Source organism: Lepisosteus platostomus, chromosome 4, assembly GCF_059453375.1.
Source record: "Lepisosteus platostomus isolate fLepPlt1 chromosome 4, fLepPlt1.hap1, whole genome shotgun sequence".
Taxonomy (NCBI): Eukaryota; Metazoa; Chordata; class Actinopteri; order Semionotiformes; family Lepisosteidae; genus Lepisosteus; species Lepisosteus platostomus.
The window spans coordinates 74898631-74924002 of NC_142614.1; the positions used below are offsets into that span (position 1 = coordinate 74898631).

Sequence of the window (25372 nt, forward strand, 5' to 3'; positions counted from 1 at the left end):
AAGGTCTTGATTAATAGCAGTCATTGGGGAATTTGTACATAGTCTGTTTCTCTGCATGTATTTGTGTGTTTTAGTGTGAGAGAGAGAGTGCGCGGTTGTAACAATGTGTAAGAAACAAAACAGTGCAGATATCTTTTTCATTTATACTCAGCCTGTACAACTTTATAATTCTGCCAAAATGCCACTGTGATTGTATTTTGCAATTATGTGTCCATTTATACTGTGAAGATGGAGGAACTTTACTCCTCCAGTTGAGTCTTTAAAGCCCCAGTTCAGGATCGTTCAAAGGATTTCAGTGCATCTTTTATCAAAGCAAGAAAATGGATCTGAGGTGATTGTGGAGCGCGTGTGAGCAATAATTATGACACACTCCAGATCTATTTAGGTCTGTTAATGCTAGGGAGATTTTTTTTTTACAAGAGCATTAACGTCTATTAAAGCAAATTATAAAATGGTATCCACCATAAACAGAAAACAAAACAATAGTAAGATTGATTATTTGTGATTTTGCCATTTATGTATTAAATGATCCTACTGATAGTTATTTCAAGATAGCTTTTGGTGGTGGAATGTGGTCAGAGCAAACCCACAGACTGGTTAAAGTCGCGCTGTACACTGACGAGGGAGTTAAAATTAACTCGGAGGGCGCGCATTCCCGAAACGTACAACTCGTCCAATGCTGACAGCTGTTTATCACTTAGTAACTTCTTTCCAAGTTTTTTTTTCTTCCTCCCAAAGCCCCGTTTCTATCTTGCTTTGTTGTTTTAAAATATGCATGTCTCTCCCGAATGCCAGTCACGAGTCCAAACTTTGTGTCCAACCTCCCACATGAAATGATCCTTTTATAGGGAGCCCGATATGTCTCAATCTGCACAACACTCAAAGCCTCTGGGTATGGGGTACTAGTCCTTAAAAAAGTCATATTTATTCCTGCAAAGTGGATTTTTCCATAATGATTCAATTCAATTAAGCGAGAAGAAAAAAGCTGCATGTTACAAAATGCATCCAGCGACCGAATGGGAAGTCTACGCGAAGAAAGTAAGATTTCTGCTTAGTTTTTTTGCCTTGTTTTGTTTTCTCTCTGAGTATGTGTGTCTTTGAGTGACTGAATAAACTGGAGAGAGAGAAAGGAGAAGGGGGAGGGAGATAGTCGTGAGGGAGAGAGGGAGAGGATGCGTCTGTGCGTGTGTGTACGATTGGACTCGGGCTGTCATTAACTACAAATTAATCAACACGTGGCATTTAAAGTTGAGAGAGCTATTTTGTGTGTGTGTGTTTATACCGGTGAAATAAATCAAGATTTCGAAGAGCGAGAGCAAAGAAAGAGAAAACATTGTTTGGGGTTTTTTTTTTAACCGAAAACGTGTAGCACAAGGTAACTTACTCAGGCTCGCGAACAGAGAAAGCGAGGTTATAGGTCCAAAGGGCTGAACACATTTTGCAAATAAACTAGAAACGAGAAGGCGCGAGGCAGAGTCGTATATTGGTTTGCTCTCTCCTTCAGCTGTGTACTCAGATTTGGAAAAGGAATTTTCCTTATTTGTCTGCTTGCAAACTCACCAACGGCATTCTCGGTAACCCTTTCAGTCTTGAAACACTGACAAACCTACTGATCTCTGGCGAATTACACCTTCAGTGAGAAAATGAACCTGAATATATAAATATGTGTGTATTATAATGCTTGTTAAGGAACTTAGGAGCTGCAGCTTAATAGTAACATTTTCCCTTTAAATCAATCGTCCTTCTGTCAACGCAGTGACGTCAACAGTTTTGGAAGCTTTGGCGGAAAAGGTAAAGTTGCCGCACACGGATTTATTTATTTATTTCTAAAACTCCACATTTACATATTCCGATATTCCAACATATGGAAAGCTAGCAACCCTGGGCTTATATACCTGATAACGCACTGGCTTTCAGCAATATTTACTGCTTCTCTTCTAATACACACCAGATGGTTTGCGAATGTGCTACCGCAGCCAGCTCGCGTCTCAATTTTATTCAGCAGCATTTTGTTGCAATTACACTCCATGCTGAGACCAATTTTATTGGTGACCTATTTTTCAGATTTGCAGCATTTTATGTTAAAATTCCCTTCTTGGCCTCCCCTGTACAGAGCAATGTTCCACGCTAATCAGCAACATTTTCTCGTTGGATATTAAGTTAACTTTTATATGGAAACCATTTTATATGCACCTACAGAACCCAGTCACCGTGAGCTTTAAAACATATATTAGCTGAAAACATTATTCCAGGTTGGAGACTGAGTTTATCAACCAGCCGAAAGTTAAAAAAAGGAAAAAACGTTTAAACAAAATAGTACTGCCAGGTAAATATATCTATTAACTAATTAGAAGCAGGCCTAGTAATCAATCGTAAACAAATGAAACTGCGACTGTATGTTTGTTTCAGAGTTTTTCAAAACACGACGCAAAACAGTACTGTCGATATTATTTTATGCATGAAACGTCACAAAAGAGTGAACTGATCCCAAGTAAACGATTCATATTTTTAATGTTTAAGACATGAAAGCATCACTAAATGACATTTCAAAGAGGATTACATGTTTTGGAAGGGGAAAAGGTGCTTATTCTGCTTTTATTGTAGCGTCTTCCCCAAGCCTCCCCATGGTAAAACCACAGATGCTTATTTTATTGTTATAATTTATACTATAGTTATGCAGAGATTAATATGTCTCAACTAACAGCCATTTAGCAAATAATAGAGGCGTTCTGGAGTCTTTCCAATCTTACACATGTACTGGGCCATAAAATGATAACGTGAAAAAATTAACATCTGCTTTCCTGAAATTAAGTGTGCCAAGTAAATCTTTTATGAACCAAGGCTCCTTTTAAAAAGAAATCCGCACTGTCAGACTGCCGTACATATGTAATGCTTATTTATATTAAAGCAATTTATTTGTAAGCATTTTTTTGTTTCTAACCTATAACTCTTGAAAGTGACATTACAGTAGTTAGACAGTCTTTGGATTGTTCTCTACAAGTCCCGAACACGGGCATTTAAAACATTATTAATAGACGAATTTGCTGCGATGAAATTGCACACCGGGGCAGACAACCGTGCAAGCGCAGTGAATGATGTTGTGGTTAATATTGTTCTAATTTAGTTTTTATTTACCTAATTTCTCAGCATGGCTTCTATTTTTCTTTATAATGAATGACTGAAACGTTTCGTTCAGGGAGATTTTTCATTTCTGTCCCGTGGAAGGAATCTAGATTTTGACAGCAGTATTATCTCTTCTTCATGCACAAGATCTGGCTGGAAATGTTGATCGCGTATATATATATAGGTGTGTGTGTGTGTGTTTTAGACCTGTTTTCTTGCATTATAAGATACGTTTTATTGCAGATAAATATATGTTAGACCTGTCTTGCAGCCCGCGAAAACAAAAATCAAGCAAGGATGACACTGAACGTCAACTCGCACGTCCTCAACGCAAACCGTCGCGTAAATCTGTAAAATAAGACGAAGCCCTAGCAGGCTGAATCGTACGAATAATGAATGCAATATTTCATATAATAAATCTGGCAGGCTCAAATATAATAATTGTATTATTCTGTGACAAAGATAAACTGACAACTTTAAAACGCATAATGCACTAATACTCATCCGTGGTGAATGCTGGTCAGCCATATTCAAAGTTAATTCATAAGAAGTGAGATGGCACTAGCAATGTTATAGCAGTCGATAAAACGCTTTCCTGGAGTCCAAGCCCCGAGCGCTGCAGGGAGGACATCACTAGCGGGTTGCTGGCACTTTGTGGCCTACATACCGGCGCTCTGATTATAGAAGTGCCTCCTCTCCTTCTTAAAGAAGCCGAATCTCTCATCTTTGCTTCATGTTGCCTTTAAGCCAGCTTGGATGGCGAAATTGTATGTGCGCGCTCACGTGTGTACGTCTCTGTGTGTGTGTGTGTTAAAAGAGAGAAAAGGAGGGGGAGAGGGAGATAGAGAGAAGCAGAGAAAGAGTGGGGCAAGGGAGACTTGTGTTGTGAGTGTAAAGGGAGGGGGTTAACGGAATGGCCTTTTCTTTCTGAGTGACATGACCCCTTTCCCTTCAAAGACCAAGCAGAAATAAACGCTCTTAATCTGAATGGGCGAGTTTTGCTGGTTTTCAGATCTATTCTCTTTCCGAAATGGGGATGTATTTTGTGACAATTAGAATGCAGGCCGGCTTAGACGTTCTGAGAATTTGTGGGTGCCTCAAATATTCCATTTCTAAAACAAATTATTTTTTGTTAGTGTCGTCTCTTTCCACCCCCCACCCCCCATGTGAGCTCATTTGCATTCGTTGATGATATCAATAAAGAATGGCAGGCATCCTTTTAGCCGGGAGAGGGAGGGGGAGGGGGAGGGGGGGGGGGGTCTGAGGTGGTCGCTCTGGACGGAAAGTGGACACAGCCAGGAAGGACAGCCGCGCTTTTACGACGGGGCGGTGGGGAGGATTGAAATCTGGAGCAATTAGGCTCGAGGAGCGCCAAGGAATACCTCGTTATTCTTCAAAGAAGCACTGTCACATCTCCACTCCTTCTAAAGATCGAGAGATAGCGCGTCCTTATCAGAGCCGCGCTCGGGCCGGTCTCGGCATGATGCCGGGTCTAAACGCGAGGGAGCGGGGTCTGGGGATGAGACAGTCGGCACCTTGGCAGCTGTGGAGAACCGTGAAGTGAAATGAGGAAGGGGTTTGGAGGAATGCAGTGTTGTATGTGTTCACAAGCAGAAATACTGTTCATTTCCGAACCATACATGCGTGTGTGTGTGTGCCACGCGTGTACATGACGAAGATTTCGGTCAGCTCCTTCGCCTGTGTGCAGATCACCCTTTAGTGTCAAGACTCTCTGTCCCGACGCGGTGTGGACGTCCTCGCTCATTTTCCCTCACGGGGTTTGCGAGCAGGACGGTCCAGGCACGATGTGAGGGGCTGGAGTGCGGGAAGGAAAGGGGTTACCCGGTACAGCACCCAAAATCCAAACTAAGAGGCAAGGCAGCGATCCTGCACTCTCACGGTTCTCATCTGCACTTCAAGGCCACACCAAGATCCCCAAATACGGGTGATCCCCGGGCTCCCCTGCGCACAGAAGCGCTTTGAGTTGAACACAGGGGTACCTGGAACACGACTGTGTAAAACACAGTTCCGTGGACCTTCATCTACACGCCTGTTCTTGCACGAAATGAGCTTTGATTTATTTCTCTGAGTGGCGTAATCCATTTTGTGGGCGAAAAGACGCTTTTGCCATTTTCGCAATGCAACTCCTCGAGCTTCAGATGAATAAATTATTAAATTACATCGCGTTGGATAAAATTACCCCGTGTATTAAAAAGCCGGAGTTAATCTTTCACAAAATAATTTGCATGGAATAAGTTATGTTATATATCATATATAGCTTGCATATGGAAGTGATTATTTATCACGGTCTAGATATCTGATGGTACTTTCTGTATTCTCCGTTTACGCTAAGTGACGGTTCTCGATTGAACAACATAAATATATATTTGTTTTCAAAAAGCTGCAGGTAGAAATTCAATACATAACTTTGAACTTCTTGGATGTCCCGTGCCTGTTTTATTGGGATTTCAAACAATAATAAAAAATAAGAAAAACTTCTTAATGTTTGTTGTATATTTTTATTTAATGAAACGTACAACTCTTCGAGAATATATTCTAAACAGGTTAAATGCGAACAAAGTCGGATTCATGTTTTTTCAAGATTAGGGTAATATATATATATTAACTGTTCTGCGCATATGGGTGATACGGTCGGCAATAAGAATGACGATTTACAAAAATAATCTCCAAATACAAATAAAATACAATAATAGCAAATAATGGTATAATTTAAGTTTTGTTTATTCATCGTAGAATTATTCTCTGCTTGATCGTTAGTAAATAAAGGCTCGAATTCATAGTCAAACAGTTGCCTTGCATAATTTTATACTGTCATTGAGTAAATAAGTAATAATTAATAATAAGGCATATCTGCACACTACTGTTGTTTTGTTTTGTTGAGAAGGGAACAGCCTTCTCTGAAAACCAATATATGTTCAGTTTAAAAGTTTCTGACTGCTTACCTGTATTCTGAAACAAAGAAGTATGTTCGCAGCTAAATTGCTTCATTTATTCATTGGTGGAAAACATACATTTACTTTTAATTATTCTTTACATACTTTTACATTCTGATATTCTGAAAAAATACATGTTAATCGGGGAAAAAGAAAGTACCTTTCTTGTTTCTATTTTTAATTATTTGAAAGCTACAGAGAGTAGCGTCCATCTCGATATTTGCAAGCTTTACAGAAATAGGCTCCCTTAGTGCTTTTTACATGCTAAGGATTAAGCACACCGACAAATGTCATTTTTTTTTATTTTTTATATGCAAATATCTGTTCTTTCTAGTGATCGATCGATTGATTTCTATTGAAGACGATTCACCTATCTCTGCTAAGGATCATAAGCAGCAGACTACCTAAGACATTCGCGATGATATTATTAATATGTATTCATCTTTTTCATATCGATTTGCCTTCGAATTGGATTAACGAGTGAAGGGAACATTTTTTGAAAGTCTCTCATGAAGCGCAGAGAAATATTATGGTTGAAGAGCATTTTTATAAGCGGGTGTGTAACAGACTTCAGACGTCTTTGGGTTCGGTTTTCTCTCGTATGTTCATTGAGACAATACGCGCCACTCATACACTTCGGAAAGCTGTAATGGTTAAGACTGATAGTTTTGTGGCTGTTTAGTATCAATTGAAATAGCCTTTGTTTGCCCCACTTCAGATCAAATGCGTGCTCGTTTGCTGATGTTTGTTTCCTCTTTTGCTTGCTAGATGGCGCTCTGTGTACTGGGACCTTCAGACAGAAGGATAAACATTTTTTCATTGTAACTTTTTTTTTCCAGCTTGAGCAGCCGGCAGATTCTATGTAGTTTTCCTATTTTTCTTCAAAGCCTGCGATGAGTCTTCTTGTTGGAAAACGGAAAGAAACAGAATTTCGTCACTTTCCTGTGTCGGAACGTCGCCGAGGAGTGTGTGCACTTAATCATTGATAAAAGTCACGCGTTTTTAACAAGCAGTCCCTTGCTTTTATTTATCGAACTTAGTTCTGAAACCAACATAGAACAATTATTAATTTTAACTAGACATTATAATGTTTAGGATTATGCATGTCGTCATTTTTTAAAATATACTTAAGATTGAAAAACGAGCTGAAATGCAGTGTTGGGAATTCTTATTATGAGAAAGTAATGTAATTTTCTAAATCTGCACTATTTCAACAAGCTGATCTTGTTTACATTTTGGTATTTGGTCGTGATATGTTTGCGTTGGGGTATATTTATGAACACCACCCATCTAATATTAAACTGATATGCAAGTATGTATTGAAAAATATTATGATTACTTAAGCAAAAAGATTACAAGACTTGACTTACTACGAAAATAGTAGATTGGATGTACAGTACGATTGGAATATTGTAAATATCACACCGTAGTTTTCTATAAAAAAGTGCTTTACAACTATGCAACAGTAGTTTTAATACGCATTAGACGAGTGAAGGGGTGTGAAACATAACTTTATTATTAATTGTATTTTAATTAGATTCTTATTTAAATATTAGTCTTGACTTGTTAAGATTTACCATCATATAGATATTTATATGTCACCTTATCTGAGTTTTTTAGTCTTCTAAAGGTGTACCTGCAGATGACTAAATTCCGCTTGGATTTCTAAAATTATATAAAAGTTTACCTTTGACTTTTTCGAAGTCCTTTGTAGATTTTTCGAATAAAAAGTATATTCTGACCCAGATATGCTTCTGGTTGAAAGGAATCTCACTCAATCAGAACGGGACTGCTAGCATTTTGTGTTTGCACTCATTGCACGATAACAGAGGTGTGATTAAGAGACATAACAGGTTTCATAACTGCATTTACTCTAATTTAGAAAAATCGTAATTCAAATTTGACGCTAAAATAAAACATAAGCACAACTGTTCATTTTTGCCTCTGTTGCACATGGTCTGTGCCCGGGTATAGGCTATTTCTCAGCAGGTAAACCCTGAATTTTACCCTTTCAAGAAAATGTTATTTTGCTTGTATTCGATAACAAGGTAATTTTAAAAATCTTAAGTGTGTTTTACTATTGGTATAGATATTCACAGAAGATCATTTTTGATCATTTTTGAGCACCTTTTTAAATATTCGATGCAGCCGTATTACTTTCAGTAAACAGAAAGTCCGCGACGTTTGACAACGACAAATGGCTGTTGGACATGAAGACGCGTTTGAAGATGACTTTGAAGGGCTATCTGAAAAAAAAAAACAGGTAAAGGGGTTTTAGCGTATTCATGCGTGATGACCCTGAAAGGTTTAAGATGGACCCCCAACAAACGGAATATGTTATACACATAGAGCCTCCTTTTTAAGATAAAAAAAAATACTGTAATTATTTTACAGGTCTGTTTCACATCAAATAAAAAGATGATCTGCACAGTTCCTTTAATCTTGTTTTGTTCCCTTCACAAGGCTGGCGTTGATCTGGGGAGTCCTGATCTCAACATATTTGCCTACTGAGAACTGCTAGGATTTGGAGTGCAATCTGATTTGAAACGTGTGAAGTACCTGGGCGCACTTCGGATATTTTCTTTAAAATGTTGCTTCCTGTGATGAGCTGAGTCTCGCAGGTGCGACCGTGGATTTTCCACGATAGGCACTCCGCTGATAAAGGATTATTACATAAATCTTTCAGGATATTTGCAGCTCAACAAGGTACCAGATAGTCCACGCGTTTTTTAAAGAAGAAAGTCTGCAGCATTGCGCTTTATACACTGAACGTGTTCTCTCTTATTATTTAACGTCCCTCTTATTATATTAAGTAGTATTTAGCAAATACCTTACGCAGCACATACACACAGAGCGTCCTAAGTCAATGTGTAGATTATACCGCTGAAAACTGTTGCCTTTACAGTAGGAGTTAAATAAATAAAACACCTTATATATCTCACTGGTGGTAGGCATGCTGAGAAAGACATTCTTCCACTAGTCCGAGCTACCCCCTATTGGAAAATGCTTGATATTTTCATGGTATTTTGAATCTTTCCACCTGTTCTAACAGTAGAAACTCATCTCTTACTGCGTATATCTTTGTTATTATTGTTGTTGTTTTCTTTTTAAAATATCTGCGCTGTTTTTAAATGTTTTATACAACCTTCATATATTGCGTATAATATAGATACATATAAACATTTATTTAAATATAATATATAGGTCTGCATTTTATGTTTTTGTGTTAATGAAATGCATATGGTGAAGCCCGTGTCCCATTATCAATAGATATATTACATATTTCAAGGGACAGCGAATTGTGTAGGCATCTTGGTTGCTCAAATCTCGCACTTGAGCTCCATCTTTATTTGTCTGGCGGAGTGTTAGAAGGCATCATTCCACCTATGCATAAAAAAATACCGGGTGAGTCCCCAGGGCAGAGGGCAGATATGAGTTCAATTAAGGTGGAATAATGCACATGGCGTATTGCGCATAATAACCAAATTCGATACCGAGCTGAAAATACTGAACACTGGTGTGCTGCACCTAATGTAATCACGACAGATTATTAACGTCGGCATTTACAACCCCCTTTCCTCTACTGAAATCTTTATGAGTTAAACTGGAGAAGGAACTAAGTTTTTTTAAATTTAATGTCTCTTATTCTGATTTTATTCCCAATCCACGTTTTTAAAGAGCAAAAACCTTAATTATTGAACGAATCTCTTAATTGATTGAGATGTACAGACGATTAAAAAAAACTTTGGTTTGATTTTATGCTTATTTTCTGGCAAATGAAGCAGCTGGGGACGGTATTTGTAGGATCTGTCTGTTCAGTCGCTAAAAATAGAAAGTAATGTGAACTCCTCCCATGTCTGATCGTTAAATTAATAATTCAATGGAATATGCTTTTTCTGTTTATACTGAACATCACTTAACATGTTTTCGAAGACCACAGCGTCTCGTTACTGCAGTTTTCAAACTGCGCTGCGTCCCTGTGTGAGCAAAAAAGGACATAATTTTTCAGTTCTCTACGATGCCAATATGACTGAGGAAAAACGCAGCGTTCGCGTGAGATAAAAGGTGTTCTGCGAGCCCATGAGCACGACTAGCTGTTTGCGCACCTCTCTTGTTAAGTAAGTTCCTGTCAGGATAGTTAGCGCGGCTCTGATATGGACGGTGGCTCCAGAGGCTCATCTCTGGGGGCTTTAATTAACAAGCTGTCTGGAAGCTGGAGAGCTCCATCAAACAGCTTCTCCCCAACAGCAAGTTCGCTTTCCATCAGAGCGTTTGGGGCTGCTTTCGAGGTTTATCTCGGCTGTACTTTTCCAGCTCTGACTTAACCTCCTGTTCCACAATCAGGGGGAAACCCCTGGCTGATCTCACAGGAGAGTTGTTTAAATCGTGTGCCGGGAATTTAAAGGGCTCTTTAGGTTTTATTTTCCACCGAAAAGCACATTGCACATTGTTGACAGTTTGTGGTTCCAACCTGTTTAAGCTTAATGTTGGGTGGGTTTTTTTTTTATAAATCATGTTGTTGTTTTTTATTTCAAAAAAGCATACACCTCCTTGAAAGGAAACAGAAATCGAATAGGGAATGTAGAGAACCGATCAACACTTTGAGAAAGAGAGGTTTCAATGGTTTTGTGTCACATGCAGAACGAGCGAAGCAACAATTCTGCGGTGGAGCTTTCTTGGGTGCGTCTTCTGACGATAGCTGTCGGACGAATTAAGAATTAAGGAAGTGTTTCGAAAGTGGCGAAGACAGAAATTAGGAAGGGGGGGAAAAAGAAAAGAAATAGCTGTCAAAAAGGTTTAAAAACAAGGGCATCCTGGAAATGAAAACTTTCTTGTGGGTGTATAGTTTCGGACGGACATGTGTGTAATTGGATAGGAAGCAGGAGTACGCGGAGTTCAAGGTCACGAGAGAGCTGTCCATGGTGCTACACGGCCGTTTCTGGAACCTTTCATCAAATTAGACAGGACAGATTACAAATCGATGCAATCTCAACCGCGCATCGACTGATAACATATTTCATATGTGAAACGAGGTGTCACTAAACCCAGCGCGTCTTGCTCGTTGCTCACCTGCTTTTCTTTCCTCCTGTCTCAAGACAGTTTCCCCTTCGGTGGAGTTGTAAAGAAGTTGGTAGACAGATTTAAATTTGGGTTTAGATACACGGTAAAGAGTAACACCTTTATAAAACGGTACAGAAATTAATTGAACTGGTCATTTAATCATGTTTTTTTTATTAAGTAATTGTTTAGTAAAATACTATAGTTTCCAAAACGCGTTAAATCGGACATACAAGTTACATCGCAAGCAGCTCTTGATGCATTCTGAAACTATTTTTAAATTCTTCTCATTTCAAGAAGGCTAATAATAACCATTTGAACACCATGGAACCCAACGAGGTGAAATTTAATTCAAAGTTTGAAATATATAAAAGGGAAGGATGGGATACAGCTGACTTCCATTGCTAACACGTGCATATACAATTAATTCTTAATTAATGCCAGAAGTATTATGTTGTCGCTTTGCACATTCGTTTTGTTTAAAAGATGATGCAAACGCAACAGTGGGCTAAGAAGGAAAATTATTTTAAACCATTAAGTACAACAAATTGAACCCTCGTAATTCTCAAATATGGTCATGCGATTGGGAACGAAAACCGTTCTCTAAAGGATTATTTTAAAATAATCTCATGTTGTTTCCATTCTGTAAAATATAGAACAACACCTATCAATAATTTAGATCCGTTTATTTGATGTGTTTGTTGTCGTTTTTTTGAAGGATTATATAAAAGCTCCATAATGATAAGGTCTGCTCGAAAGATATAAAAGTACTTTACAGGGTAAGGAAGCTAGTGTGTCTTCAAATAAAAGAGTTCGACAAGTACGAAACTAAGCTTTTTTTAAGTAATACTTGTTTCATTTTTTAAATTGGGTCATGTGTCCGTAGCACAGAAAGTATAAAGATGTTCATATCAACCAAATGAAGCCGGTTGTCCGTCATATAACGTCAACAACAGAAAAAAAAACATTCGTTCATGCATTTTTTGTTTAAAAAACAGTAGTATTGGTTTCGTGTCCACAAATATAGACCACTCATACTTGCAATGAAATCCCACCGTCCCCGGCAACAATTAAGCCCCATGTATACATGGGAAAGCTTAAATTAAAATTTTAATTAAAAAAATGTGTTCAATATGTTGGCAATTTAATTGCAAAAAATAATCAGTTTCAAAGTTATTTAAATTATTTTCATCTCGAAATAAAAGCGTCTCCAATACAGTACATTTATTTTATTAGTAAGACGTCGGCAGAAATGGAAAACTCTTGTGTTAAAGCGTTTTTATACCGATTCAATCCCTTCTCAATTTTATTTCACGGGTTGCAGACTGAATTGTTGTGTTTTTTTCTTCGAAAAAAGTGGCCTTTCTGATACTTGGGAGTTAACGGCTTTGTCAGTTTCTCTAGCTATTGTCCCAGGCAATATTAAAGTCTGCAACACTATTAAAATCATATAAACCTCGATTCCTTCACACATTATTGAGGGCATATATTATCTAAAGCGATGTTTGGAGAACCAGATGTTTAGGGGAGAATTAAGGGAATGCTTCATCTCTCCCCTTAGAGCCGAGATTGTCAATCTCCAAACTGATGATAGCGCCGGACAGCCAAGGCTAAGAAATGGATTGATCATTTTCAGCTCTCATAAGATTACATGCATACATTCCGCCACTCACGCACGGCTAGACAGGTGATAGACAGGCAGACAGACAGAGAGAGATACTCACAGACAGATTGACAAAGAAGTTCCTGGAAATAAACGTACCAGGTCATTTAAAACTGACTGAACCTCCCAATAGACATTGTCTTAAAATGAACCAGAAAATAAATGTTAAAAAAAAATCAAAGGGAAAGGAGAAAGTTGTGAAAATATCTCAGCAGAAGACTCGGTCTTCGTTTCCTTCGTTCGATAAACTTATCTGTTTAGAATTGATATTAAATAACCTGTCTGCTCTGAACTTGTACAGACTTGTTGATTTGTATGTACGGAGTTGCTATATAACTTAATTAGAGAGTCCTTTAGGTCCATAAATAATACAGAAAAGTATTTCAGTGTGTTTTTAATGCAGTACAAGGAATATTATTGCGCTATAACACCTTGGAGCCAATCTGAATATCTCTGTAAGGCATATTTTTTCTCCTTTAATTTGTTTTGTAAGTTTTTTTTTATTCCAGATGTGATGTGATGCACTAAAACACCATGCCTAAATCTCAAAGTACTTCTTATTTTATATTTTGGAATCTTAGAAAGAAAAATATTTCCTACTGAAGTCTAATAATATTCAGCTTTCTGTTTTATTTCACGAGTAAATCGCTCAATCGGCTTTTTTTTCTGTTACCGAGTGGGTTTTGAAATATGTTTTTCAAGTTTTAGGGGGGAAAGAAAATCTAAATTGGTAGTAATTTCCTTTACCGAATAGAATATAAATAATTGGATGGACTGCAAATTAATTTTTCATTTATTGGAGGCGCTAGTGAAACTGCCTAAGCATTGCTGCGTTTTTCGATCTTTTTAAGTAAAGCTCGTGTTAGCGTTCAACAGTTTGAAATACCTACTGTAACTTACTATTCTAACCCACGTATGTCTTATAGTGGCTTTAATATTATAAAATAAAATTTATGGAAAGTTCTATATCAAGTCAATTAAGAAGGAAACATTGATGCTATTTGTGGTTTACTTTTGTTTTGTTGAAATACAATTCACAGTGAGCTGCGCGCTGTAACGGATATGCTGTTAAAACGACACACCTGGCTCTGCATTGGCGTAGGAAAGCGTCCTGAATTCTATCCCAAGAATAACAGCAGAATGTATCGAAGTAACCGTGTCTGAAAGGTATTCGCCGCGTTATCAGATCGTAATCATAGTACAATATCTGATTGCCATTGTAATGTTCAGTGACGGTCACCGAACATTTTATCGTTCAATGAGCAGAAACTGTTGTCGATTTTTCTCAACAGCTGTGCTTTTTACAAACCACACTTTGCTGTCCACTGACATATCTAACTGGACGTTAATTATTTTCGATTCGAACAAAAGTCGTGCCGTTTAAAATCTTCCAATGATATGCTGCGACCGCATACTTTTTAATTATTATTCTTTAAATTAAATAGAGTGGCAAAAAAAAAACGGCGCAGAAAAGTGTGATCGGGCTAGGTACCAGGATCAAGGTTTTGCAAAACTTTAACTATGGAGAATATACAAGTGATTGAAGACCCTGTACTCCAGCTATCTGTCTGTTTGGACTCACTCAGGTCCAAATAAGTCAATTTTGTTCAAAAACGAATTGGAAGTGGTGCTGTTGACCACTGAAGTATGCTTTCCGGGATGATATTACTCACGGCGTTTTTTAAAAGATTTTTCTTCCAGGTTTTTGCGACCGCCGTGAAATAAATTAGGCAGACCAATCAACACTGCTTCAAAACTTCAGGCTGTTTCAAAACCAAAATCCTAAAAATCGTCTCAATGATCAGACATATTTCAATTGATTGATTTCTTTGTTATATCAATATGTCAGCTCGCATTTTGGGGGAAACGCAAACTGAGGTAAAATGCCTTCAATAAATGCATTGGTAAATAAGATGTAGCAGCCAGACAAATAACAGAATAACAAGAATAAATTCTTTATATATATTTTTTTGTGGTGCTTAAAATACATTGTTCTAGGTTCTGTTTGAAAACAAACCTAACAGGTCTACATTCTTCGATCACAGTATCGGTTTCTTTATGGTTTCTTTATGAGGATATTTTCGTACATACAGTGCAAAAATGAAGGAAAAATAGAATACATCCGCTTTAAAAGGTTAATAAATCCATACTTTTATTAGAAAGGAAGTGTGGGAGCCCAAAGATCTGATATTAAAGATGATCTGGTTCCGATTTCTGGATGATTGAACGTAATAATACAGGCCAACCAAAACAAATGCACCCCCCACCCTACACACTTTTAAGAGGAAAGCATCTTTAATTCGCTTTTTTGTTGTTTCATTTTGCCTTTAGAGCATCTTGAGAACGAACACTGGAAATTCAAATATTTTTGTACTAGTAGTACTGCCAATCCGTTCTCTAGAATGTGTACCCAGGCTGAATTTTTAAATTTCGCTTTGATCTGTTTAAACATATTCAATGATCCACATACTGCTACAGCAGTGAAATGGGCTGGGTTTTGTTATTGATCGCTCCCTCTCGTCAATGTCCTGCTCTTCCACTGTATGTGAACATTTTTCTGTTCGTCAAATGTCTTGCAAACTTAGATGACTCTGTAGATAATTTGACAGACAGAGCAATGTTTCTAAAGGGGTAGTGACGTGAGGGGGGGTCAGGACATTTTGAAACTGTTCAAGTATTCGCTTACCTGTAATCCTATCCATCAGAACTTCAAAAGACACAGTATACAAGCGCTGAAGGCGTTCTGCTTAAATGTTAAAGCAACAGCGATCCCTAACAGATACCTGTGGGTAATGTCAAACCAACAGCCTCTAATGTCTGAGCTAGACCGGTTCTTGATTATACCCCGTTTACGGCAAGGTGTGTGGTGGTCACGAACTGGATATTCTGTAGGAGTGTTGGCCGTTAATTATTTTTTTTTAATAACTGGAGTTCCTCAGAGAAGCGATGTCTCCAGCTCAGATGTGGGTTTGAGGTCTACCCGCTCCTCACCGCGTCGCGCAGTAATATACCGATTGAGAGAAAAAAAAAAATCAAATTGAAATCCGTATCCCAGGTGAAAGAGGTGGACACATCGCCAAGTGAGATTAAACAGATTAGAAACGAGGGGGAAAGGATGTATTCGATGGGGGGGTTGTGTTTAATTGTGTTTTAATGCGATTCCGATTCACACAAGTGGTAATAACACACTCCAAAGCCTTACCATGCTGAAAGACATATCAACAGTATACAAAAATTCATCAATGGAAGTTGCAGTGGCGTAAGGTCGCGTTTCTTTAAAAGAAAAGTGTGATTCGTGAACATTGTAGAGATCGAATTTTTTTAACTGAATTAAAATCAGCCTCATGAATCAATGAGTTTGAGGGGATTATGTCCAGTATCAGTGAAAGCCAGTTCCGTCTTTGCTCAAAAACGCCATTATGGCGTAACGCAGGAATGAAACTTTACATAGACATGACCTATAAATACAATTTAATCCTGAACTGGAAAAAGTCACTCAGTTGAGATACGAATTCCCACTGGAAACAATGACTAGTAAATGGACAATCGATATTCTCGCCCACAGTATCCAGATTCTGGACTGAGTTTTTTTTTATCAGCATAACCAACAATTCACATACCTCAGCCCCTTTAAAAAAGCTTCAAATAACTTTCAGCGGATCTAAATCCAGCGTCATCAGAGGAGGCGAACTCCTTTGCTCCCTGTGATTAAGAACAATCTTCTGAGAATCTTCAGATAGTTTCTTAGGTTTTGCTTAGCATACGTGATAAAACATTGATTGTTGCAGCTTGGTGACCCATAAAATTTGGGGGTTAGTTTTCTCTTCAGACCAGAGCATATAATTATGCAAATACGTAGCTGTCACTGATCTGGTGGAGCGCTCTCCTGCAGACGGGTGGAAAAAGTGACGTTTTAACTTAGCCGAGTGTTCAGGCGCTGGTAAGAGTTAATATTTAGCAGTGCTGGCGGGGAGGGGAGGGTGCGAAAACACGGGCAGGAGAATGTTTCGGGAAATAATTGAAATATCATTTTAGGCCCCGTTGACAAGGACAAAAGGGGGGGCTTTGAAGTTTGGAGAGTAAAGCTTTTCAGAGAGAGAGGCGAAAACGTAAAAAAAAAGCGCACACATACGCAAACCTTGGCAAGATGTTAAGTATTCTCGACTGCCATACGGAAACCTGTTTGTATTGACATTTTGCAACTATACACGGCTTTCAGATTCTCTTTGTAGGATTTTTAAAATCTCTCAGTCTGGTATCAAAATAGCCACATCGAGTAGGCCCTCTACTATCCGAGGAGGAAGCTGGATTCTTAATTGTGAGGTGTAGTTATTAGTATTTCTGCCAAAGAGACATGCTTATGGCCCACCTCATCCTTTGCTTATCTGTATAATATGTTTAGGGCCAAATATAAATTCAATTTCTTTCCTGATGTACAAGCTCTTCTATTAAGTACAAATCTTACCAAGTGCGTGTTCTGGGTCAATTCATCTTAATTATGAGAAAAAAAACGCGCAAGTTGTGTTTATTATCACAGGTGCTTCAAACAAAACTCCGCCATCCTGCTGAGGATCGCCGTATGCGAAAGCGGTGGCTTTAGTGCGCGCAGTAATTAAATAGGCAAATAAACAGCGGTGCCTTTGGAGCCTTGATCAAATTGAAATGTTCAAATAAGGACTTCTGTCGTTTCAGCTGCCGTGAATCCTCTCGTTAAACGCGCATCCCAAGTATCGCTGTGGAGAGCTCTCTGCACATCTAGGGAGAGATCGATAGGAACCCATCAATTACACATAACAAGAAGTAAGTTGTTGCCATACTTCAAAGATTTCAGCTTTCTGTTTGTGCTCGGACTCTTGTAGGGAACTGTGCGTTCAAGACCCCCCAGTCCCATTTGTGAAAACCAAGTTAATGTCACAGGAAATACTGGCTATTTTTACTAAACATAAAATATTTGCAATGACTTGACAGACCTTTGTTGTGCAAACTCCCTCCGTACTTGCCCTCGCATGGTACTGGATGATTTAAATGTTTTATTTATTGCTGACCCGACACGATATGAGAGATCGTTGCTGGTGCTTCTACCCCTTTACACGTGTTGTTATGGGGTTAATGGAAAGATTTGAAAAGATTTATTGTGGGGGCGTTTAATGACCATATTGGTTTTCACCGTGTGAAAACAAATGATGTTGTAAACCTTAAAGGGATATGACTGTTTTAGCAAAGATTAATCACTTTTTTTCGGGGTCTTACTTGAGGAAATTAACTACAGGCATTTAGGAAATATTTTACATTTATTGTGTTGATTACTTGTTGTTTTGGACAGACATCGTTTCACCATTCGCGACAAAGGTTATTTCTAAAAGAAACGTTTTTTTCTCAAAATGACGAACCTCGAGATTAAACCGACACATACGTGAATCCACACGTGTTTTATTTTTAGGGGGTCAGGTTATACCACTAAACGCAAAACCGAAAAAAAAAGACCAGGAACGTAATTATTTAATTATTTTTAAAATGGTAGATCGACGTAAATTTTTCACATTCTTGCCACCAATTTGCGATGATGTCGGCAGCATCGGTTTTATTTTACTGCGGATGTCAGGAAACCGGCTCGGTTCGGGTCTCTTCCCCCCCTCCAGACTCCGTTTCCTTCGGCCCTCTCGACACAGGAAAGCGCCAGGTGGCACAGCGACTCGCAGGCCTGTCTTCGGGTCTGCGTTCAATTTTATTCCCTTCCTCAGCGTCGTCGTTCCCGATAGTTCCCGTAGCTGGTCTCACTGTTTGTTCTTTCTCGCACGGGTTACATTATTTTCTCGGAAGGGAAGGGGTTGGAAAAAAAAGGCCTACATGGCGTCAATGAACGACTTGTTAACCCTGGAGCTGGGATGAGCCGGTCGCAAGTTCCGCTGCATTCAGAGAAAGCAGAAGATCCTTTTGTCAACATCTCATTAAGTAACGTTTTACTTTTCCTCTCCTAGTTTTTTTTTTAAATCCGCAACCACAAGTATTTCAGTTTGATCACATTGAAAATATAATTCCAAGTGAAGGAATTAAAATTTCATACACCTCCTCTTCAGAATTTAGCACTTACAGGAGTAGCATTTCACACGTTTAAAATGACTGTAGTGACCTTTGCTAATCATACATTCACAGCCACACTAAAATTACGTTGAAGGTCTGATGACCAATTGCTCATTTTGTATGTCAGTGCAGACAGTTTCGCAAATAACACCACAGAAAGTTAAAACAATTTTATTTAGTAACAGCAACATCTTCGAGAGAATTAAGAAAAATACAGTCCCATAACCATACTTAACGACCGGAAGTGGAAGCAATTAAAATCCGATATTACAGGTTTAAAAAAAAAAACATAGAACAGAAATGAAATTGGCCATTCACTTTAAATGGAAACACTCCTGTGTCCTGGTACATGCACTTTGACTGTCCAATCAATAGCAAATCAACGAGCTTTACAAGTTGCAATCATTCTTGTTACAGCAGCGCAAACTGAACTGAATAAAACTAGACAATTTTGTAACAACAAAAAAAGTTTTACTCAAGCAACCGAGACTTTCACAAAACCGAGGCTAGCAATTCTTGTACATGCGAGTAAACATCTGCGGTTATCGAGGGAAAAAAACATTTACCGACTGAGTAAAAACACCTCAGAGAATTCTTGATAAAATTCGGAATAAGTTACATATCAAATGTGCTTTAGATTTGGCTTAAGGCTGTTCTGTTTATTACGGTCAATTTAGTAGTAAATATGGCTTGTTGACGTTTTTTAGAAACAATTTATCAGTGGACATGGTGACAGAGTTGATTGGGTAATTCACTCATAAGGCAACGATATTGAAAGACTGAAGAGCACAACAGTGCTATTGTCCCTTCAACTCCACATGCACAAATTCTAGATTCTAGGCGACCCTTAAGTACAAAGCTGATGTAAATAATAATAATAATAATAATAATAATAATAATATGACCAGTGATTTATCCAGTACTTTAAGCAACGAGGCTTTTTCGTTGATTGCCATTATGAGATTATGCACAGAAACACGTTCACATTACAGACATTGCAAACTAGGCTTGAAGAAGAAAAAAACGTGTTGGATTAGTACGGTAGGAAGCCAGGACACACTGTTTGAGACAGTTATCAAGCATCTAGGACTAGGTACCTACTGTATGGTCAGCTATCTGCTGTAAGCTGAATATTGGTTTGTACTGTTTAGGCGAAGCTCTCCGACAGTGATTAGCTATTGTGAGGGTTTTCGTTAGATCTTTCATCCTATGTGTTCTGTCATCACAGGGGTTAAAAATTTAAATTTTAAATTTTAAATTTCACATAGGCTGTCACAGTCCTAAAACTCAGACTGGCAGAAAACTCCAGATTTAGCGCCTGTAAACGTCTGCTGGGTGACGTCACAGATTTCCCGACACGCGTTTAGACATAAATTACAATATTAGGACTCTCGAATTTATTTATTCATTTCTGTTAAAATGAGACATCCTTAAAACTCAATTTCGGGCTTCACTTTCAATGTCATACAAAAGCTAAGCATCCATTCTGTATTTATAATCTGATATTGTTTATGGCTGGTTTATTTGTTTTTGCCTTTTAAATAAAAAAAAGTGCATCACAAGTGTCAATTTTACCAGTTATTTTTAAAAAAGCTAGAGATTTTTTTAGGAAGAAACAATCATTTACCACCACATAAAACGAACACATATGAATTAAGTGTGCCAAGTTCGATATCAAATTACCTCTGCAAATACAGAAGAGACTATTTTTTTTGCACATCATAAAAAAATTATATTGCAACACAAATGCATTATTACTACACACAGCTATCCAGCTGCTGTACATATGGCTTGACATAAACAGCATTGTACAGAAAGGAGAAAGCATTAAAAACAATGAAAAAATTAAAACTGAATACATCACTTCATTGTAGCTAAAATCATTCTATGCTAATTGACAGTGTTTACACAAAGAATGTGGTTAAAAAATCCTCTAAGAGCATTTTCGAAAAAAGATACAAGCAATAGGACCCAGGGGAGTCTGTGCAGCCTGGCATTAGCTCAGTTCAGGGCTGTGTCAGGGCAATTAGAGGTGCACCATGCTGCACAGTGCAGTGCTGCTGTCATCCTTAATCTGCGCACTGATGGGCAGCAAGAAATCCAAGCTCCCGTCCACAGGAAGCACAACCAGCGAACCCATATTGCTTTGACAGTTGCACTCATCTAGAAATAATGCAAAACGCTATTTAGATGTATACACCGCGACCCTGTGCTCTGGGAAGAAAACAAAGTAATGAGGGGCTGAGAGATTGCTTGCAAAAAAAAACAAGGGGGAGGAGGGGGGAAAAAGGGATTTTGTTTCCTTTTAAATCTCTTCGTGTTTAATCCTGTTGGAACTCCGTGTAGTTACTGTGGTCGTGGGCTTGGCGTCCCAGTTCTGTCCCTCTAGAGCCGCAGAGAAAAACTTGAAGATGGAGTGGAAGCTCTTCCAGGAAGTCAGCTCGTGCCGCTCTGTACCTGCAAGACAGACCCACACAAGCACACGGTGTTAACGGCCATGCTCTGCCTCGTTCCCAGGGATGAGGGCTCGGCTCCGCAGCTGGCCACGATGTGGCACAGAGGCCAAGACTCCAGCGGTGAGCAGCCAGGTCTCGGAGGGCAGGGCGCCCCTCGGGGACACCTCCAGGGACAGCAGCGCAGTTCAGTTCCACCTTCCCGACTCACGCAATCCGAAACATGCAAGACAACGGGAGCAAACCAACTTGCACGTGTGCTCTCCCTCTGACCGGGATGATGCATGTTTTTAACAACAGAGCAGGGGGTCAGCTCATGAGTATTCTGAAGCCAGGCCCCGTGGCTTACTTTATGTTTGTTCATTTAACTCCTCCAGCTCACTTAGGATGAAACACGTTTACAATCGTAATGCAAACCTATAAATCATCTCGTCTAGCTGGATGATATCTTTGTTCTTAAAACTAGTGTTATACTACAGACCCTTTGGTGCTATATTAATCTTTTAAAAGATGGAGAGTATCTGTGAATGTATGACAGCAAATGACGAATATCATTGAATTCAAAATATTTTAACAAGTGTTTTTCAGTTATCTTTAGTGGTTGTTTTTGTAGTAGCATGTAAACTGCACTGGCCGAAAGAGGATCACCTTTGTTTGCACACCAATAGCCAAGAGAAAGTGACTTGGGCATTTTGAGCTTCAGAGGGGTAAAAAAACTTTGGGATGATAAAGACAACACATCAAACGGAATTTAATTTGAGATATACTGAAAACCAGAAGATATTGATTCTATTTAGCTCACTTCCAAGTGCTAATACACAGTTTCAAAAGGTCAGTTTTGCCACAAGCTACTTGCTACCTCTCCAATACAGATCCGTTTTACAAAGAGAAGGACCGGTTTTAAAATGAGGAGACCGGACCTGATAGAATTTTATTGCATAGAGTACTGCACTAAATAACTAACTACAAATACATGAATAAATGTAAGAAGTACAAATAGCATAGCAAAACACATGCAATGAATGCAACACTCACCACAATATTTTACATAATTGTTGTTATACTAAAAACCACATGCATTAAATATATTAAGAGGTAATCGTGTTAGTGGATGCTGATACCATCCTATGTGGTCGTCCATTTCAAGTGCAAAGCCCTCATGTCAGATGAGTCTGGGGACTGTTCTCCAAAATGCTCAAGATCCTGATATTTGTAATCTACCAAGATGTGTTAATAAAAACACGAGAAACTTGCTTTTGTTGACTTATTTTGCAATATCATAACGCATAACTAAAGCAACGCATCTGTTGGAAGTGTGTCTGTTGTCAAACTCAATTTGGAGTATGAGCATTGTCAAATTTTACTCCAGTGGGACAGCACAATAGCCTGTAATGTTGACAGTGATCCATGACTCACATATATTCCTGACAAACAGCAACACCAGCCCAACACCAGACATCTAAATTTTTTTCCATGCATTTTAGCACTTGGAGGTAAGTGTCTGTTTTCTCTTATCGATCCACGATAAGCACTTCCGTCTGTGAAATATTAAAAGACATGTCAAGCACATGCATGACAGACAACAATTTAATGGTTTTGACAAGCTTCCAGAAATTTCAGAACAGGAGATTGGTCAAATATAAACTACTAAAACACACACAAACAGAAATAAGCAACATAATGTTCTAACATACAGTATCAGACCACTGCTAATTGGCTTTTCATCGTGAATGAGAGTCAGCAAGCCAGTAGTTCCTCTGAATTTATAATGAGTCAGCAGCACAAATTACTTTCTCCAATTAGCTCTGGTTTGTTCCGTTTCCAAAGACATACCCAAAATGTGTAATGTCCAAAATATATTTTAAATGAAAAAATGATGGACATTTGAAATGCTAGAAACTAAGATCTAGATTTATTAATTATGAGCCGGAAAATCTCAAAACCTGAGATGATAAAATTTGTTATGGAGGTCACAAAGTGTTTTTGCCTCACGTTCTTAAGGGGTAACAAAGGAAGATACCTCATCAGAAGAGAAATATAATACCAACTTTCGAAAAGGGGATGCCAACAGGCTGGTGTGATGGCTCCTCGCAGCACTACAGCAGAGGAAGGGCTCATCAAGGCCTTTTTATTGCTCTTCTTATCAGAGTGTAATACTAGGTCATTGCTATAGTTACTTACAGTGATTCAACACTTAATTTCACCAGCTAATAGCTCAGTCCCTGTAACCATATTTGCTGCCTAGCAACAGATGTGTGGCAATCCGACAAAGCAGCGCAGTTTCAGATGGGATGCAAAACAAACAGCGATTAAGTCGGGGGGTGTATTAATGGCTAGATATTGTAGCTATCTGGACAACAGAGGAGCAGTGCATGACAGAGGAGCATACTGAATATCTCAGAAATGTGTCAATTGTGCTGTGTGTGATACTTCCTCCAAGGATGATTAAAGTCACACTCTTTTACAGAGCTAATAAATTGCGACAGCGTTGCTTTCTGGTCTCAACACACAGGTGTCCAGACACTCAGAGTCAAGTGTATGCTCTGCCGAAATTGCTCTCAGTGGATTGGACAGAGGCATTACAGTCAGTGGCTCTCTATCCTAGTCCCCTTTTATACATTTTCTCTATATTAGTGATGTTACAAGCACCAGCCCAGAGGGAGACAATTAAAACATACCTTTATGGCCCAGTCAATGAGTGTACAGTGATGGCTCTGGTATTGACCCTCTGTTTATTAGATTGACCCCCAACTGGTCTATATTAATGAAGACTCCTGAAGAAAACGGCCCGGCGAAGAAGGCCAATCGTTTAGGATTTTATGGACAATGGTGATCAGTGCCTTGGGTCAAGTTTACCAACCTTGCAATCATCAAGTTAATAACCCTCACACTAACATCTTTTACCTGTGTGAGTCTCAGAAGAACGCTCCCTTCGAAACGCACAGCCTTTAGACTAGTTATTTATAATTTATATCCAATTTAAAGAGCAAAGATTTTTCTTCCCTCATTTTCTGTAGGGCAAAACAATCAATGCAGGGTTTTGCTATTACTTTGAACTCGGTACTCTTCAATGCAAAACTCACTGTCAACAGTTCTGAGCACATCACGCACAAGTACAGGGGGTTTTTAAGCAGAAATGCAAAACGCCATTCTTAAAGCATGTTATTAAGAGCCTGTCTGGTCAGGCACCTTTGTGCTTCTTTGTTTTTTTTTTGCTTGTGGTCTCAAAACAGTTTCCAAAAATCAAATCAGACGGCAAAAACACTAGTATTGGTATGCTTGTGAAATGTCTGCATGATATACATCTAAAATTCAAAAGCTATGTATGAGTGGAAAGAAAAATCATAGTATAATTTTTTCAGGTTTCTAGCAAGACTTGCAAAAATATATAATGACATTTTGCTCAGGAACTAAAAGTTTTGAAAACCTGTCGACATAAAGACCAGAGTGGTCTTTCACTCATACCTACTGCAACATATGTCATCAGTCCCTGTCATTCACACAGTCACTGTATTACAGTTTGGAAAACACCAAAATCCCTTCCATCAACATCCTGTTGAGAGTTTCTACCTCTGCCTTTAATTTGTAAATGATTAAAGGCAAACCAAACATGTCAAAAAGGAACAATCCGTTAGACAGGGGGTATGGGACTGTGCCAAAAGAAAGAGAGAAAGGGTGATTAACATTTACAAGTTGAACTGAGAAAGTTAACCGTCGTCCTGTCATGGAAAAACGAAAAACCTGCCGTCCGTTTAGGCAGGATGTGACCTCGTGTTAAATGGCTTCTCTGCTGCAGACTAGCTGGGGTTTCATTTGAGAAGGAAAAACGCAGAAAAAGGCTGCCGAGGTGCTTATTAGCCTGCCCTTGAGATCATGAAATCCAAATACAACACCCACACCTGTGGGTTTACAAACTCGGGGGCGCTGCTCGCGAGACCTGGGTCACAGAACTGCGACAGTAACACCAGAGCCTCAAAGCTGAGCACTCTGTGAGGCTTCCTTATGTATTCCTACTGTGCCTGACCTACAGCTTGCAGCAG

General features: G+C 38.8%; 1 protein-coding gene and 1 long non-coding RNA gene across 3 annotated transcripts in view; one reads left to right on the forward strand and one right to left on the reverse strand.

The window, feature by feature from the left end:
- Nucleotides 1-792: 792 nt before the first annotated feature.
- Nucleotides 793-22585, forward strand: LOC148673822 (uncharacterized). Its single transcript, XR_015936133.1, has 3 exons — nucleotides 793-1038; nucleotides 17491-17598; nucleotides 21397-22585. It is a non-coding gene; the product is annotated as an uncharacterized LOC148673822 (long non-coding RNA).
- arb2a (ARB2 cotranscriptional regulator A) overlaps nucleotides 19035-25372 on the reverse strand; it is a 184978-nt gene continuing 178640 nt past the window's right edge. For both annotated transcript variants that reach the window (XM_088630684.1, XM_088630683.1), the window contains one exon: nucleotides 19035-21336. In XM_088630684.1, the coding sequence (XP_088486810.1) occupies nucleotides 21185-21336 (152 nt within the window). In that variant the 3' untranslated portion in view covers nucleotides 19035-21184. The remainder of the gene's footprint in view (nucleotides 21337-25372) is intronic.